Source organism: Pteropus alecto, unplaced genomic scaffold (assembly GCF_000325575.1).
Source record: "Pteropus alecto unplaced genomic scaffold, ASM32557v1 scaffold42, whole genome shotgun sequence".
NCBI classification, from domain to species: Eukaryota; Metazoa; Chordata; class Mammalia; order Chiroptera; family Pteropodidae; genus Pteropus; species Pteropus alecto.
Genome location: NW_006434825.1, coordinates 12,399,841 through 12,418,417, shown reverse-complemented (window position 1 = coordinate 12,418,417; position 18,577 = coordinate 12,399,841). Strand labels below are relative to the sequence as shown.

The following is an 18,577-nucleotide window of genomic DNA, read 5'->3' as shown; positions in this document are numbered from 1 at the left end:
GATGTAATGGCTGGAGCTCCAGCAGCAATCATGAGATAATCTTGAGAACCAAGTTAGAAGAGCGGAGCAACGAGACAGAAGGGGTCTAGGTCGCCAACACTTTAAAGTACTATTCCCGCCTGGACTGATCACCTTTAGGCTTCCTGAATGTAAGGGGCAAAAATAAAAGCTTCCATCTTGTGTAAGGTCCTCTTTTTCTCGTGGGAATTTCTGTTATTAGTCTAATCAATTCCTACTTCTCTGTACATCTTGTCTACATCTCAGAGGGAAAGGAAAAAGAGGACCCCTTCCCATCAGCACCTGTTTGAGATCATTAATACTCACCTATTTTCCTAGTGTTCTGCTGGCCCTTCCCATCCTCTTCTCCAGTCCTGGCAATTTATTTTCCACTCATCATAAACCATTTTCCGATACCTCCCCCCTCTGCTGCTTTCCTTGCAGCTGCCATTTCCCAAAGAACCTTGTGCCAGGTGCTTCATATTACATAATTACATAACAGTATGTGTTATTTCTAATCTTCACGATTGTTTAAGGTTGATATTATTGCCATTTCCAGATGTGAGAAGTGAGGCTCAGAGGTCAAGAACTTGCCCAAGGGTCACAATAGGTAAAGAGGGAAAATCAAGATTCAAATCTAGGTCTCCAACTAGTGGTTCCAAAACCTGGCTGATCATCTGAGTTTCTGGGAAATTTTCAAATATACAGATTCCAGAGCTCTACTCCAGATCATTCTTACTCAGGGATCTTGGGATGGAGTGGGGGAATCTGGATTTTAAAGAAGATCTCAGGTGATCCATTGCACAGACAAGGAGGTTAGGTGTGGAGGGCTCTTCCAGCTTTTAAGGGTCTAGGCTGACTCCCAGATGGTTCTAGAAGTTGACCCAAGGCCAGGTCTGGGCCCAGCAGACCTTCATAGCTATACTCTCCCCAGTCCTCTTACCGGGTACTACCCCCTCCAAGACACTCCCTCTGAAGACATCCTGGGTGAACTTGGGCTTGTGGTCATTCTGGTCTGTCACAATGATGGAGATGTTCATGGGCTCTTCCACTGAGGCGCCGTTCTCTGACACAGCGTGGCCAAAGAGCTGTGGGTACACAGGTCTGGAATCAGCCTTGCGCTACCTTCCCCACCAGGCCCTGGGGCCCTGCTTCTCTTTGGATGCTAAAGGTTACTTGCCTCATACTTGGCAATCTTCTCCCGGTCCAGTGGCTTATTCACTAACAACCAGCCTGTTTCCTTCTCTATGGTGAAGACGCCCTCAGGGGGGCTGTCTGCCCCAGGCCCCGTGATGCTGTAGAAAATCTTGGTGCCTCTGTCCTTATTAGATTTGAGCTGGAAGTGAAAGGAAATGGCAGTTGACAAGTGACAAATACCTCATGACTGCAGCAAAGACCCCCCCCACCCACCCACCGCCCATGGGGAAGGGTGGAGAGGCACTCGCTGCCTTATCAGAAGCTGCTTCCATGACAGAGGCTTTCCTCTGCAGGTCCCAGTGCTCAGTAGCAAGAAACCTCAAATTCAGGTCTTTAGGTGAGGGTTCTTGTAGCCACCAATGACTCCCAGTGAGAAGACATACTCATACCTGATTCAGCTTCTGGGGGAAGGGACCTTTGCCATTCTCAGGGATAGATATCGGTGGGACTACCCATTCTCTCTTGCGTCTTCGTAAGATACGTTTGGATGGGGAGATCTTCAATGCCTTCCTTTCCTGCAAAGTGAGAAGACCTCTTAACCCAGATAAGCCAACATCTGGAACACACCCAACATCCTCTCACCTACAGGAGTTAAGGGTGAGGAGAGACCTAGATGGGTCAATTGCAAAAGAAAACTTGGAATAATCTAAGCGTTCACTTAGGAGGCCCAATTAAATATTTTACAGTACATCCATCTAGTGGAATACTATGTAGCTCTACAAGGGAGGAATAAGAAAGCTCTCTATGTTCTGACATGGAAAGACCTCTGACATTTACTGTTGAATGAAAATAACAAGGTACGGAACAGTTTAATACAGTTTAGCATTTTATTTTACAAACACCTGCATAGTGTTTAATATATGTCAGGCACTGTTCCATATTTTGTGTAAAAAGATGGGCAAATAAGACCATATATTCGTATTTGCTTAAACATACACAAAGTCTGGGGGGAATACAGAAGAAATTAATAACAACGATTATTTGTGGGAAGAGGATCGGAGTGTACTGATATATTTGGGTGCAAAAAGAAGGTGCACACGTGTGAATAGTATGTTAGCTTTTGCATGAGTCTTTTATAGCTGTATATATATGATATATAACATATAAAATATAAATACATAACACATATATATAATTAAATTCCAGAAGGAAAGAAACTAGTTAAACAGTGGTTACTGGTGTCTTCTCTTGGAGTAGAGAGGACATTGGGCAGATGGAGAGAAATAAGGGGAGGCTAGTCATTGTAAAACTTTTCAATATTTTTTTAGTTTTAAACCATATAGATATTAGCTATTCAAAAAATTTAAAGAAACAGAGATGCATGGTCAAGTGCCTCAGGTCTCTTCCCACAGGCTCATGGGACTGGCAGTCCTGTGTTGGAATTCCCTTCACTTGGGGTTTATCCAGATGATATGGGAAAGATGAGGGAATCCAAGGGACAAGGGCATTGGCCATTCGTTATTCACAAGGCAGCTCTCTGCCGCCCCTAGTGGGAAGATGCAAGCACCACACTGTTTAGATCGGTACCCACGCCCACAGCTGTGGGCAACTGAGAGCTAACTCTACCTCCTCTGAAGGGATAAGGTGGCTCACATTGGCAATATGGGCATGCATGAGGAACATCTTTCTTCCATCCTGCAAGTGGACATGATTCTGTCATTACCTGGACTGTTCTGTCGTTCAGCACAGTGAAGTCATCTTCGGGGCTAAGCAGGGCTGACTCTTGCCCAGGGTAGCCCTTGAAAACTAGTGTGGGGAAGGGAGAAAGAGAGTATTAGTAAGGAAGGGCTTCTGGAAGGTACCCTAGGGGAGATAAGACCTGACAATAGCCCCAACCAGATCAAGGCCACTGCAGAAGGAGACGTGGCCATGGCTTACTTCTTCTGAGCAGTAGTGAGACCAAATACGAGTTTCAGATGGAGCTTCCAAGTTTGGCCTCTAAAGGGCGGCCCACTTTGTAGACAGTTTGTGAACCAAACCCCTTTCTTTCTTCACCAAGTCAGAAAACTAAGATAGATGTTGAGTGACATTAGCCCCGCCAAGTCAGAAAACTAAGATAGATGTTGAGGGCCTCATGAGACATAGGGGTGACCCAAGGTCACAGCTGGAGGCAGAAAATTTTCAGCATTTCTAAAAGCCATGAGTCTACCTACATGTAATATGCATCCTGCTACACCGTCACCCATACAGGTTACTCTGGACAACCTCTGGTTGTTTGAGCTTGTCACATTCCTTCTGAATCCCCCCTGCTTGGCCACCCGTTAACAAGCATTCTGAGTTAACAGCTACCATTCACTAAGCCAGAGACTGGGCCCACTTCATTCTTGACTACCCTACTAAGGTTTTCAAAGACAGGAACACTGAGGCTCAGAAGCCAGGTTGGCCTGACCCCAAGGCATTCACTAAAGAGTACTCACAACCAATGTTCTTATCCACCCTTCCTCGTGGCCAAGGCATGAAATCAGGGAACCTGCCAGGGACCACACCTGGGTCTATCAGCACCACGCTTTGACCCAGTGGTTCCCTTCATGCTGGCCCAGACACCAGTGCTCATTATTTTTCCAGGCTGCGGCACAACCAGGACCACCGGGACAGTGCTGTGCCATGAAAATATCAAGGGAAAGTCTTCCAAGTATTCTTTTTTGAAAAATTGTCCTTTAGTTTCAGATAATAATGATGATTGTTTTAAAAACTCCTTCCTCACTATAAGAACGGATAGCAGATGAGGTTTTTTCCTTAACTATATATAAAAGTAATGTGAACATGATAAAGTATTCAAACAATATATGAGTATACTATTTAAAAAGTAGAATTCCAAAGGATTAATATCCAGAATATATAAAAACTCCTAAAATTCAACAACGAAATCAAACCAATTTAAAAAGAGGTGCATATTTGCAAAGGACTTGAAAGGACATTTCTCAAAGATATACAATGGGCCGATAAGCATCTGAAAAGATGTTCGATATCATTAGCAAATCAAAATCACAATGAGATAACACTTCACATCCACTAGGATGGCTATTTAAAAAACCCCACACAAAGGAAAAATAATTAGCGTTGGCAAGATGTGAAGAAATTGGAACCCTCATGCACTGGGAATGTGAAATGGTACAGCAGCTGTGAAAAGTTTGGAGGTTTCTCAAAAGGTAAACAAAGGATTATCATAGGATCCAGAAATTTCACTTTTAGGTATATAGCCGAATAACTGAAAACAGATACTGTACACAAGTTTTCATAGCATTATTATTCACAATAGCCAAAAGGTAGAAACCCAAGTGTCCATTAAGGGATGAATAAACAAAATGTGGTCTATACACACAATGGTATATTTATTCAGTTTTTAAAAAGGAATAAAGTTTTGACACATATAAGATAGATAAACCTTGACAACATTATGCTAAGTGAAATGAGCCAGTCACGAAAGGACAAATACTGCATGATTCCACCTATATGAGGTACCTAAAGTAGTGAAATTAATAGACAGAAAGTAAAATAGAAGTTACCAGGGGGTGAGGGAAATGGGGAGTTATTGTTTAATAGGTACAGAGTTCTGTATGGGATGATGAAAAAGTTCTGGAGATGGGATAGTGGTGATGGTTGCACAACATTATGTATTTAATACCACTGAATTGTTTACTTTAAAATGGTTAAAATGGTCAATTTCATGTTATGCATATTTTATCTCAATAAAAAAAATGTAGAAGTCTGACGTGGGAGTATAAAATGTGATATTTGGGTTAATTGTTAGGCAGTATTTACTGAAGCTAAATATACACATTCCCCTAGACCCAGCAATTCCACTTTGAGGTATAGACCCAACAAAAATACATAGACCAAAAGACACGTATTATAATAGTCACAGAAGCACTGTTTATATATAGCTAAAAACTGGAAACAGTCCCAATGTCCACCAAGGTAGAATAGATAGAAAACATCGTGGTATATTCACATAGTAAAGTGAATCAACTACCATGACATGTGACAACATGGATGAAACTTACAAATACATGGTTGCATAATAAACACTAGATGCAAGAGAGGACATATGTATGATTGCAATGACACGAAGTTCAAAAACAGGCAAAATTCAGCAAGGTGAAAGAAGTTAAGACTCTAGCTATCTTTTGGGGAGAGGGGTTAGTGAATGGAAAGGGACAAAAGGGAGCTTAAAAGCATACAGAGCTGTCTTCTGCTCTCCAGAGCCCAGCGCCAGCTCCCCGGAGCCCAAGAGCTCTCGCATAAAGGCAGGATCATTTGTGGAAAGGCTGGAATGTGCCCATGAGAAAGAGAAGATGGCATAGAAACCAGAGCTGCCTCCTTGACGACATCCCCACTGGAGTCATGGGCTGTGACATGCTGGGCTAGTGGGAGGAGAGGAAAGAGGGATCTAGGCCTGATTCAGCTCCAGGGGGTCCCAGAGGTCAGCGGTATCCCCAGGGAGAACCTACCCTTTACTTCCAACACACAGCTTTATAGTCTCATCTTCTGAGGAATCTTGCTTTGCTTTAGGGCTAAAAGAACCAGGAATGACGTGTGGCAAAGGTTAAATCATCTTAATATAGGGCAAGAGTTAATCTATGGAGCACTCCATGGATTACTGATCCAGCTATGCAAAATATTTAGTAGAGTTTTATAATTTTCTAGGGAAGTTTTTTTGTGATGGAGAAAAACAAAATACACAGAATGCAGAACTGCATATATAGTATATGTAATTAGGCACAGAAAAAAAAGACTGGAAGGAAATCTGCTTTCCTAATGATTGGGGTTACCAGAAATTTCTTTTTTCTTTCTTCCTTTTTTTTTTTTTTTGGTAGGTCTAAGTTTTCTCTCACCATGAATCTCTTATCAGGAACTGTGACGCTGCCCCCACCGCCCAAGGCTCCCTCGAACTCCTATGTTGAAATCTTAACCCCTAGTACCTTAGAAAGTGACTATTTGGAGATAGGGCCTTTAAAGAGATGATTAAGTTAAAAATGAGGTCAGGGTGGGCCCTAATCCAGTATAAGTAATGTCTTTATAAGTGGAGGAAATCTGGACACTGATGTTACGGACGGAAGACTACGTAAAGACCTAGGGAGAAACTACAAACTAAGGAGAGAGGCCTTGAAAGAAACCAGCTCTGCTGACACCTTGATCTTGGACTGTTAGCCTCCAGAATTGTGAGAAAATAAATTTCTGTTGTTTAAGCCCCTCAGTCCATGTTACTCTGCTACAGCAGCCCTAGCAAACTAATACAATGCTCACCAATCTCAAGTCAGGAATCCCTCCCCTCATGAATTACTATCAACAGCTGACATTCATGTACTTTCTTACTTAATCTTCACCCTATATGAAGTTGATTTTAATACCTGTTTTCTAGATTGGGAAACTGAGAGGTCAAATGAATTAAACACCAAAGTTACATAGCTAGGGAAATGGAAGAGTTCTAAGTGGTACCTAGGCTGTCCACAGCCTGAGTCGCTTTCTTAAACCACTATGGTTATATCGTCTTTCTGATATACCCCAGTTTTGTTTTTCTCTCCGCCCCACCTCCCATGACTTGTTCTTCTCCATCTGTTGAAATAGCAGAGATTGATTTTTGGTGCCCAGTGAGGCAGTGTGATATTTGGAGAAAAGTGCTAGACTTGGGGATAATAATAGTAGCTCTTTTAGAGAGAGTTGTTGTGAGGATTAAATGAGAATAAGTATAAGGGACTGACAGAATGCATTAAGACAGAGGCCCCATTCTTATGCAGGCTCTGACATTAACCTGGTGAGTGACCAGGTAAAAGCATGTGAATTCTCTGGGCCCGGAATTGTTTACTGAAGCTTTAAGCTGAGGCCTGCCTTCCCTTGACTTGAAAGGAGTGAAGCATGTTATTCAAGACAGTATTCAAGAATAGTAGGACCACACATACTTTCTCTTTGATGTAATAGGAAGAATAAGAAAAGCTTAAAGGGAATACCTAAACTCACTAGGTGATTCAGTGTTGCTTAAAGCTGTGTTAAGGTTGCATGCAAAGGTCCCTCACAACTCTTTTGGTTAGAAACATCAATATGTTGATACAGAATTTGATTTATTAGGAATTTAGTTTTTCTCATTTGGAAGATGAAAATTAGACTTCACAGAGCCATCTTGAATATTGCATAAGACAGAACCCCAAAATACACATTTGTAAACCCCAGGACCATATACAGACTCTTAATACCACACAAAGAAACTGGAGTTCAGGGAAGATGCCCAGGGTCACACAGCTAGTGAGTAGAATTAGAATCCAGGGTGGTCACATTCTAAAACCAGGTTCTTCAACACAGCATTCATTTAAGAACTCATCAAATGTCTCCTACGTGCCCAACATTCTTTTAGACACTAGGGATGCAACGGGGAACAAAAGTGTCTCCCAGTACCTTTAAAGTTTTATAGGATATTGCTTCCTGTCCACAATCTGTCTAGCAAACTAACCAACAATGCATTGATTGTAATAGCAGAAGTCTAGAAAACCTAAATGTCCTTCCATACATGGTTAACTTTGTGTTATGATACCATCTATATAAGAGAACACTATGCAGCCATAAAGAGCATAAAAGATGAGGAAGCTTCTATGTATCACTATGGAAAGATCTCTAAGACATATTGTTAATTAAAAATAAAAAGATATAGAAACCATAACAGCATCCACCCTCTCCTGTGGGGGCCTACTAGGTGTCTAGACGTTCTCACTGCGGCAGATGTTTGAATGCATAGGGACGACCAGGTAGCTCTAAGCAGACGAATAAAAAAATGTGTCCATGAAAAAAAATAATAAATAAATAAATAAATAAATAAATAAAAAGATATAGAGCAATGTAGTCTCTGCTCATATGCTAACATTGTATTTTTAAGTTGTATTTGAAAAATACCTAGTAGGCCAAAAAACTGGGCTTGTGGGTGGAGAAATCAGCAGCTAAGGAACAAGGATAATTTTTAGTGTGTACCCTCCTGAATTCCGACCCACGTGAATGTATTAATTATTCAAACACCAATAAAAAATTAAGTCACTTTTTCCATTCTTAAAACTGCCGTCTTCCTCAGGGAAGGTCTTCAGCCAGCAGAGGTCTGGCCTGATAAGCCTGTCCGAGATTTCCCTTAATGAGAGACTCTCCATGAGCCCTCCAGTCCTCTCCTACCAGGTCACCCAGCAGGAGGCTAATGGATTGACTCCCTTATTGCTCAGAAGCTCTAATTCCCCAAACTCTAAAAGCTGCCAGGAACCCAGAAACCCTCTTTATGCTGTCTACAAAATCTACCCACCCTCTCAGAATGCACAACGCACTTCACTACTCTGTTTGCTGGCACACTGCCATTATTGTATGGTTCCGAATATTTGCAGCACTGTATTTGGGCTGTCCATCTATTTTAGAGTAGACAGTGCCAACAATTAAGAAGCCAATAGTCATGCCTCCCACGCAGACTGCATTATTCCAGTCATACCAGAGTGCCTGACCCCATCAGCTCTAACTTGCATTCACCTGGATGCAGAATATAACCAAAGTGTATGAGTCAGACAGGCAGCAACAAGCTTCAAAAACCTGAGACACCCAGCTAAGTGTTTTCCTATCCAAATCCTCAAGAAATAACCCGCAAGGTGGACATTACCGACCCGATTCTGACAACTCAAGAAGCCAGGGGAGTTGAAGTGCCAAAAGCAGCAGCTTTGGAGAGGTAAGTATACAAGGCCCCACGAAAAGGAAGCAGCAGGACCAGATTTCAAATATTAAAGGCAGGTAAGTGATGAATACGGGATTTGGAGTCTGAAAAACTTGTGTTCAAATCTACACCGCGTGAGCATATAGAAACTGTTCCCTCATTTGGAAAATGTTAATAACAATACTTACTCATAAGGTTTTTGGGAAGCTTAAAAGGGATAATATTCACACAGCACCAAGCACTGTGTATGGATGGCTCAGAGTAAGCCTTCAACAAAAGGTTCTGCCTCCAAGTCTGGGCCTCTCTAGACCATACAGAAACTATCTCCCGAAGTGGGTAAGGACTCAGCTACAGCCGTATGCTTTACCTGAGGGATGAAGCACCAAAGGGAGGAATAAACAGGACCAAAGAGCATAACAGGGAGCTGGCTCAGTCTGCATTTGAAGAGGACTGTTTTGTAGGGGTACTCTGTGGTTTACTGGGGAAGGCAGGCCTCACGGACAAGCTTATCTGCCCAGAGAAGATTGCTGAGGCACCTGTAGGAACATGAGCAGTTTTCTCCACCAGCCATGAGTCACAGACTGGTAAACGGTAAACCCTGAAGCAGATCATTACAACTTCCTCCCAGAGGCTTCCTGGCACCAATGGTTTGTACCACCAGTTTCAAAATGAAATGGATCTAAAACCAGACCTCTCATCATCACTCATTCCTCTTCCACCCCACCTTCCGACACCTAGTGAAGTAAGCTGATTCCTATTCCCGACTGTGGCCTACTCCACAAGGCCACGAATTTAGGCCAAGTCATGGAGGCATGAATGAGCTTGCATCAAACTCTGGGGCAAGTTGGTAAGCTCTGATGAGCACATAGGGCAACAGTTCAGATCTTAAGGCTGGAAAACAGATCTAAACATAGCTTTTACTTCCATACCCATCTGGGGCCTTAAAGTCATTTGGCTGCTTCAGACTGTTTCTCCCACAGAGATTCTGAATCACAAAGTCAGTGAACCAGGGGGAAAAGGTAGGTATTTATACCAGTATAAGTTGATAGCTTTCAGCACCGAACCTAAATACACAATTCCTAGAATACTGTTGGGGAAGGGAGTTAGTAGCCTGAGACTGCGTCTAGAGAAGTTAATTTTTAAAACGAGAGCTCTGTGTATCTGTCCTAGATAGAAATACATCCAGTAGAACTAGGAGTCTCTGGCCCATGCTAAAAGCTCCTCTCTAAAGACCACCCTGCCAAACCTAGCTTCAGATCCCAAACTGGTACCACTATAATAAAACATGGGTAAGAGTTAAGTCCCTGGGGTACTAGAGCTGTTGCAAAAAGAAAGCTTTTTAAATAGACTTTTAAAAACTGATGGATACGGGGCTGAGAGCTCATTCCAGGCCTGCTTTTAGGTTGGAATTGCTTCAATACCTCCAAACTCTCAAGAAACACCTTGAAGGTCAGGAGCATGTCTTCTCAGCCATGATGGAGGTACTACACAGCCCCAGTGTCCAACCTTACTGGATGTTTTGGCAAAATAAAACAACCCATCTCTCTGGGGATAAATGTCTTTCGAGTGATCAATCTTAGCCAGTTTCCCTACTGATCTTTGGGCATTTTGACTAGAAGGGAAGAGTGTCTGAAAGTGCTGCCCCAAAGGGCAGTTGATGGGGGATGGGGAGAGACGGCCAAAGAAGTCTCCATCAAGCCTGGTTAGGGACATAATCTAGATCATTAAGCAAACAAATTTGTCCTTATTGCTATTGCTACCCTCTGTTAGGGATTGGGATAGGAAGGTACAAGGGGAAAGTATATGGAAGTGCCTTGAAAGAAGATTCTGGTGTTTTTCTGAATAAGACTACATAAAAAAAAAAAAAAAGGTTCACTTACTAAGAAATACAGATGAAAAGGGCAAGTATTGAGGAATATTTGGGAAATGGGTGCTGCTATATATTGTTAGATGATGGGGGAATGTATATGGGCACAACTTTTCTGGCAGTTAAGCCTTACACAAGCGCTTTGACCCAGAAATGTGCCGGAAATCACCCCAGATATGACAAAACCATAACTGCAAGGATATTCATGACTGTTGCTTAAATAGTATAAGAAAAAGCCTCGACGACTTAATTTTCAACAGACTTCTTAATTATGTGTGCTACGAGTTGCTCAAATGTCTAATTCACAGCCTTAACTAGCATAAAAGAAAACCTATCAAGGAAAAACAGTGCTCTGCTGGGGGTTGGGGGGGAAACAGGTCACGAAACAGCCATTTATAGTTTATAGCCTGCTCCTGACAATTATAACATAAAGTATTAATATTTTTATACTTGAGAGATAGGGGGAGAGGGAGAAGGAGAGGGAGGAGGACAGGGACAGGCAGACAGGCAGACAGATAGGGCTGAGCCTTGGCTTCAGCAAGGCAGACTAGCTGTCCCCCAGAACCAAATGTTCTTCCAAGCAAAAGAAACCCAGGCTGGTGGCAGGCAAGCAGGACCAGCTGGAGCAGGCCAATGAGGCGAGGCCATGAGGCATACCAGGAGCCAAAGGGCTCGAGGCCCCATTTGAGTGCCCCAAGAGTAACCCCAAGGCATGCCGGGAGGTAAATCGCTCAAAGAAGCTCCACGTGCCCTGCCAGAGCCTCTTGGTGCCCTCTGAGAAGCTAGACTCTTCTTCCCAAAAGCCAAGAGGTGAGTAAGCAGACCCGCTGCCCTGGAAGTGTTCATGACGATTTGTCACAAGATCATAATCTCCAGGGAGGCCAAGGAGTTGAGCATCATGCTGGAGCTGAAGCACTTGATGGAAGGCATTCCATAGTGGCCGCCAGCGCAGCAGTGGCTTTACAGAGATGACCAGCTGCTGTATGACAGCCTGAACCTGTGAGTGTGTGCCTATACCTGCCCCCACCTACGCACTGTTCAACCTGGATCTTCTCGCAAATGGGGCCAACAGGGCATTGGAGGCCCTCAGGATGGACCCCGCTCCAACCCACAGAAGTATAAGATGAAGCTGGATTGTTAGGGAAGCAGGGCTGGAGGGCGAGCTGCAGAGCAGCAAAGCAATGGGACTGGGGTCTTCTACCTCAGATCGGACACCCTCAGTGAAGACTTGGTTAGGGAAGTGGACCTGGAAGATCTATGGAAAATGTTCATTTGAAAAGATAAAGGTCCTTTATGGGTGATGACCTCCATTTTGCTTATTTTCCAGGTTTTCCATAGTAAACGTTTGTTTGCAGTTAAAATGAGATGTTATGATTTTTCCCTCCTCTGACTAGAAGAGTTATGTGGTAACCCCACGTTGTTGACAAGAAAAAAAAAAATTCTTTCTAGAGGAGTTAGTCTTGCCTCTCCAGAAAGCTCTTTGGAAAGAGCTGCATTACCCAGATTCCTCCTTACCCTTGGGAGCTGGATCCTCTCTTAAAATCCCCAGAGAGAATCCCAACTGGGTTACACTCCATAGCACCCTGGGTGTTTGGAGCCCGGCTCACTCAAAGCTCAGCATGAGGTGTGCTGTGTGGCTCACTGGTTCCTACCCTCAAAGACCACAGCAGAACAGAGATTCCAGTGATCAACCTAGGAGAGCAATTAAGGGGCTGGCAGGTAAAAGTTGCCATTGGCCCTGCATCCTTGAGCAAGTCCTTTCATATTTAACCCGTGTAAGAGTGAGCGTTCAACAAATGGAAGCCCTTACTAATTTCCATTCTCTAAAACGGAAATACACGCACACATACCCAGGCTCTGGTTAGGGCCAAACAAGATATGTTGTGCTTTTTTAAAGCACAATTAAGTATTAAAAACCAGGGACAGTGATGTAAAAAGCAAAACCAAAGAACGGGTCATCCAGAATCCTGATGTGAGCAGAAAGCTATAAATGGATGAATGACTGAATTAATGAATGAATAAAAAAAGGATCGGTGCCATAGAAGCAAGCATTGGAAATCAAATTCAAAATACCATGCTTCTTTCATTCACATCTCAACAGTTTATTCCTTTGTTTTAGATCCTCTCTCAAAGAGATACATTTAGCTCTTCAGTGGCCTTCATATCACAGAGTAATGGCTCCCAAACATAGCTGATAAAATTACTGAGAGACTTTTAAAAAATCCAGACTCCTTGCTTCCAGCCCACCCATCCCTTCTACTCAATCAATATCTAGAGGTAGAGGGGAAGGCAGTTCATTGGTTTTTTTTAAAGTTCTTGATTCTCTCATTTATTTCTTGTAAGTAGGTAAATTGATATGGCTGTTTGAGGACACTTCAGAATATGCATTTAATGGATCCAGAAAAACAAATGTTACTGGCTGCTATAGTTTTCACCCATATCTGTGCAGGGCAGGGTTAGGGAGATATCAGGTGAGAAGGCCAGTCTATCAAATACGATTCCTACAGCACAGCTTCAGTAACCCCAGACCTGTTCTACCTGTGCAACTACAGTACACGCGTGCAGAAAGTAATGTCACTTCAGAAACAGTCTCAGAGGTTTCCCAAAGACTCCAAAAGCCAGTGATGAAGAGAAAGGGGCTACTAGGAAGCCAGGTGGGGAAGTTTTAGTGACACATGAGTCAGTATCCGTGAATCAGAATCTGGTACAGAAAGTGATATAGATCTCTGGACTTAAGAGAAAGGTTGATGAACCCACAGTTCCAGAAAGACAGAGAATCTCTCACTGACATTTCAGAAAAATTTAACTTATCAAATGCCAAGGTTATTTCTCAAGATCAGCTCATACCCCATCTACCAAGAGAAGGAATGGGCCCTCCAGCTTATGAACGAGACCTGACTGTTACCAGCTGACCTAAGTCCTTTACTCTCCCAAGGCTGGACCAGTTAAGCTGGAACCAGTGCAAGGTAGACCAGGTAGCCCGCTATTTTGAGTCTAAATGAGACTGGGATTCAATGTGGTTACCCGGAGAAGATCATAGGAAGGATTTATGCTGAGGTGTCTGAGAACAGATGCTTTCTCAAGCAGAACCCCAAACCAAGCCTCAGCACATATATGTTCCAAACAATTCTCTAGTACTGACTAAGAAAAGATTTGCCCTTTGTTGTGGTGTTTGTTGTGACCTTGCAAATGGTGTCAAGCCCAAGAAGCTTCCCTTCCCTCTTTCTCCTTAAGTCTTTTTTTACCTGCCCCTACTTTCACAAAATTGTTTGGAATAACCTGGTTCTTTATATCTTTCCTTTTATTTAAATAGAAACAATTGTCTATGGCCAGGCCACCCTGAACGTGCCCGATCTTGTCTGATCTCAGAAGCTAAGCAGGGCCGGGCCTGGTTAGTACTTGAATGGGAGACCACCTAGGAATACCAGGTACTGTAGGCATAAACAAACAAACCAACAACTAACTTGAAAGCTCATAGAACATTAAAGAGTAAGGACTTCACCCATCATTGCTCTTTACTAGGTATATATCACAGTGGTATCAGATACCACTGAACTGCCAAATTACCTCTCTCAAATCCAGCAAAGTAAGAGAAATCATGCCAGAGAAAGAAAAACAGACCTGGTCTTTCTCTACTTGTCAGATTAGTAAGCGAAGTCAGTACTATTTCTGTTCTATAATCTTACCTTTGGCCAATGTGAGTTGCTGTTTTTATTAGTGTGGTTTTAAAGTTGCTGGGTACTAAGCTTATCAATTAAAGAATTAAAGAATTTTGGAAATAAAAAAAAAAAAAGAAGACGTTTATAATCTTCTTTATTCTTAACCTAAATATGAGCCTTTTCTGCTTTCAGTGAATGGCATATAAAGCACTCTGCTACTCAAACCCCAAATCTGGATCTCAGAAGCAGCCCAGAGTACCTGGGCTCAAATTTTGGTTCCACCACTGAGTTTGGGGAAGTTTGTTTCCTCACCTATAAAATGGGAACAATGCTAACAATATCTACCTCAGTTAAATGACTTAATATTTAGCACAGTGCCTGGCACATGGTTAGCTGGCCTCATCTTCCTAGATCATTTCTCCCTCTGATACCCTCTCTCCCAGTCAATCACCAAGACTCATGCCTCTCCATCTCTACCCCCACTATTTGGTAGATACTACATCATTTTTAGCCTAAGTGAGTGCAAAAATCTCCCTTTTAAAAAGAAATCTTTTAAAAATGCAACAGATGATACATTTGAGAAAATTAAATAAGATCAGTTCCTTGTTCAGACTCATCAATGACATGACATTGTGTTAAGGATGAAAAACAAAATAATGTGCTCAATCCCTCTCTACTGTCTAGCCATATTAGTTCTCTTTTTAAACGCATCACAATCCCTCCATCATCGGACCTTTGCAAATGCTGCTGCTTCTATCTAGAACAGCGTCTTCCTATATTCCCACTCCAATGTTACCCAGGTAACTCCTAACACCTTTCAGATCCAAATCTAAAAGTTACTTCCTCAGGGAAACTTTCCCTCAACCCTCCCAAAATAGATCAGTTTCCCCTGTTAAAAAACTCTCCTAGCTCTACGTAAATTCCTTCCATAGAATTCATTACAATTTGTAATTATGTTTACTTGTTATTATCTAATCACCTATCTCCCTTTCTAGTCTCTATCATGCCCAAAGGCAAAGACTGTGTTAGAATTTGCTCATCACTGCATCTCAACACTTAGCACTTAGCACAGTGCCCGATACAAAGTAGGGGTTCAATGAACTATGAAAGTCCTTTGACCCAGCAATTTTGCTTCTAGGAATGCATTCTAAAGAAATATGTGTACAAACTTGTCCAGCTGTAACAATACTATTATTACCACCACGGACACTTAACATTTATTTACTTCATGCTTTTTCATACACTATTTAATCTTCACTACAGCCTTATGATATCACCATTATCATTCCTACTTTATAGATGAGAAAACTGAGGCATAGAGGTTAAGCAACACACCCGTTTCCACAATTAGTAAGTAGACAAATTAACCCAAGCACAGTGGCGCTGGAACTCTAGATCAGACCCTCTCTACATTGTAATAGTTATATTTTATGCAGATTTCAATTATAGAAATGTGAAATGGTGCCATAAATATTAAGTTTCACTTTGTATGCAGAGTTTGAAGAGATGCAAATCTCCAAACGAGGAAAAAGTATAAAAAGTCACATAATTTCAAAACTGGAGAGACCAGTGAATTTTAAGCATCCCCTAGCTCCCTCACTCCGCACACACACACTTCACACATGTTCGTTCATATGAGAATGTAAGTCTTGAATCATGGGAGTTATTAACTTTATCAGGTTCTCAAGAATGCATCTTTTACATCGATGCAACCATGCTGCACAAGACTGTGTATTGCAGTAATATTTGGGTTTAAGAAAAAACCCGTAAGTCCCTCTTGGGGGAAAATAATACCAGAAATGAGTATCCTCTTTAAGAATGGAAATCAACGTTTATTCAGTACAATGCTTGCTAACTAGCTTTTGAAATCTAAAGAAAACTTGAGAGAAAAAAATGTATTTTTGCTTTGTCACATTCTCAAGCTCTCAACACTCAAGAAAAATAATGAAAGTGCTAATAAATGTGATAATGTACTTCCAAGTTATGCAATTTAGAATTTTTCCTTTTGGTCATTTTAAATGCTTTTGAAACAGATAATTAAGACATAAAACAATGGTTAGTGTGAAAACTAATGATTTTTAAGTGGTATAGTAAGCTTATTAAGCTTACAGCAAAGCCTGTCTTGAAGGTATTATTCAAACATAAAAGCGTAATTTATCTAAATGGGGTTAAGATGAAAAATTCATTTGATCCTTTTTCTACACGAGTCTTTCCCAAAAAGGTGATTCCTGATAGATTTCTAAAACTCCAAACACTTTACAATTTCTATGTTATCTCCTCCCCACTGCTACATCTTTAAAGATAAAAATAGGGATTGGCTACATAAATCATGGTTTATCTACCATGTAGACGACCATGGAGCTGTTAAAGAATGAGATAGTTAGCAGTCTGGAAAGAGGCCTGATTCAGTAAGTTAAAAAAACAAGTTGTAAAATAACGTTTGTAGGCATAAAGTCCAACTCTTGTTTTAAAAATTCTTGTATGCATTCATAAGTTTTTCATAAAGAAAAAGGTCTATAACGATTCACATTAAGCCATTAACTATGCTTATCCTTAGAGAGGAACTTTCATGTGCTTACTTCTGATCTGCTTCTACTGAGAGGCAGTGGAGTTAAAACTCAAGCTGTTTAGATTTAAATCCAAGCTCTGATATTCACCAGAATATTTGGGGCAGCTTAAATTAACCTCTCTGGCCTCAGTTTCCTCATCTGTAAAATCGGGATAACAAAAGTACCTACTTCAAGGGATGTCATGGTGATTAAACAAGCTGTATATCTGACTGAAAAACATGGTTTTTACAGTGAACATATATTCATGTATTAATGTCAAATCCCAACCAACCAGCCCAAACCTACATAAACAGTACAAAATAGTATAAATGGAGAAGAGTATGATAAAAATTAAAAGCACCCTAGGCAACTTTGATACTTAGTCAAGCTTGCAAATTACTGAGGCAGAGGCCAAAGGCAGGAGCACACCAGTTGAAGTGGGGTTGGGTCCCAGTTGGGGAATGCAGAATTCTGTAAGCGGAAAAAGACCATAAAAGACAAGAAAATAACAGGTCTTAAAGCCTTGGTGGCAAGCTCCAGCTGAAGCCGACTCCACAGGAGAGGGCGGGTGTGGGCTTGGCGTCCTGTTCTGGCTTGTGTGTAGAGAGTCCACAGGTAGCTGTCTTTTCTCCCTGCCTGAAGCTACAACAAGATGGGGCTCGTTGTGAGAAAGCAGCCAGCCTTCAGCAAGACACCAGGATGGTGGAAGAGCCCTCCAGCCCTGCGCTCTAAATCGAATTAGCAGTCCACCTTCTCGTAGCTCCAGGGCCGTGGAGGCACTTTCCGACAAAGGACAATTAGAGACTCAAGGCTGAGGATCTGGGACCAGAGTAACCTGCCTCAGGCCACATAGTCTGGGATCAGAAAGCAGGCCTATAACCCCATTTTCCCTTGCCTGTGCCCAGGTGTACGCCGTCGGGCCAGTCCACACCGCTGGGTTGGACAAGAGTCTGAAGAACTTCTGAATGGACCTGAACTGGGGGGTGAGGGAGAGTAAGGAATACATTATGGTTCCCAAATTTGGGGGAAGAATAGTCTCAGAAAAGTACACAGTTCCGGGCGAGCAAAGACTTCCTAAAGGTAATGCGAGACCCAGAGGTCGGAACCCCTGGACAAGATCAACCTACTTCTAGTCTCCAACACAGGTTTAAAGTTGCTTGGTAAGGGAGAGAGAATTTCGAACTCATCTTCTATGCTCTTAGATAAGCAAAAGTGGGGTTACTGAGATTGAGGGGGAAGAGGAAAGCCTGGGATGGTGCCTCCTCAGCCTCAACTCCCCATCTAGCCCTTGAGATGCTTACGAGTCCTGAGGGAGAACAGCTCTCTCCTCCCTAGGGTTCTGTGTAGCCCTGAGGCTCTCATGTAGGGGAAGCAGCTACCAGTCTTGTCTTTTATGGTCTTTTTCCGCTTACAGCATTCTGCATTCCCCAACTGGGACCCAACCCCACTTCAACTGGTGTGCTCCTGCCTTTGGCCTCTGCCTCAGGGTTCCTATCCAGTCCTTCCTGGCTTGTGGCCCTGGCTTTGAGTTCAAAGATAGGGTAAAGGGAGAAAAAAAGGCATTCATTTGGCTTTCTTTCCCAAGATAAGGAATTTGGGTTCACCGAGCAGGCAGCAAGACCCCAGGACCCCAAAGTTC

The 18,577-nt window shown here is 42.3% G+C and overlaps 1 protein-coding gene and 2 pseudogenes across 2 annotated transcripts in view; 2 read left to right on the top strand and 1 right to left on the bottom strand.

Annotated features, from left to right (window-relative positions):
• CDH3 (cadherin 3) overlaps positions 1–18,577 on the bottom strand; it is an 83,796-nt gene that overhangs the window by 14,383 nt on the left and 50,836 nt on the right. For both annotated transcript variants that reach the window (XM_015587650.2, XM_025045352.1), the window contains 4 exons: positions 2,858–2,940; positions 1,584–1,709; positions 1,178–1,333; positions 941–1,085 (listed from right to left, as the gene is read on the bottom strand). In XM_015587650.2, coding sequence (XP_015443136.1) covers positions 941–1,085; positions 1,178–1,333; positions 1,584–1,709; positions 2,858–2,940 — 510 coding nt within the window. The remainder of the gene's footprint in view (positions 1–940; positions 1,086–1,177; positions 1,334–1,583; positions 1,710–2,857; positions 2,941–18,577) is intronic.
• LOC107195517 lies at positions 13,061–13,963 on the top strand (annotated as a pseudogene).
• LOC112478295 lies at positions 14,052–14,170 on the top strand (annotated as a pseudogene).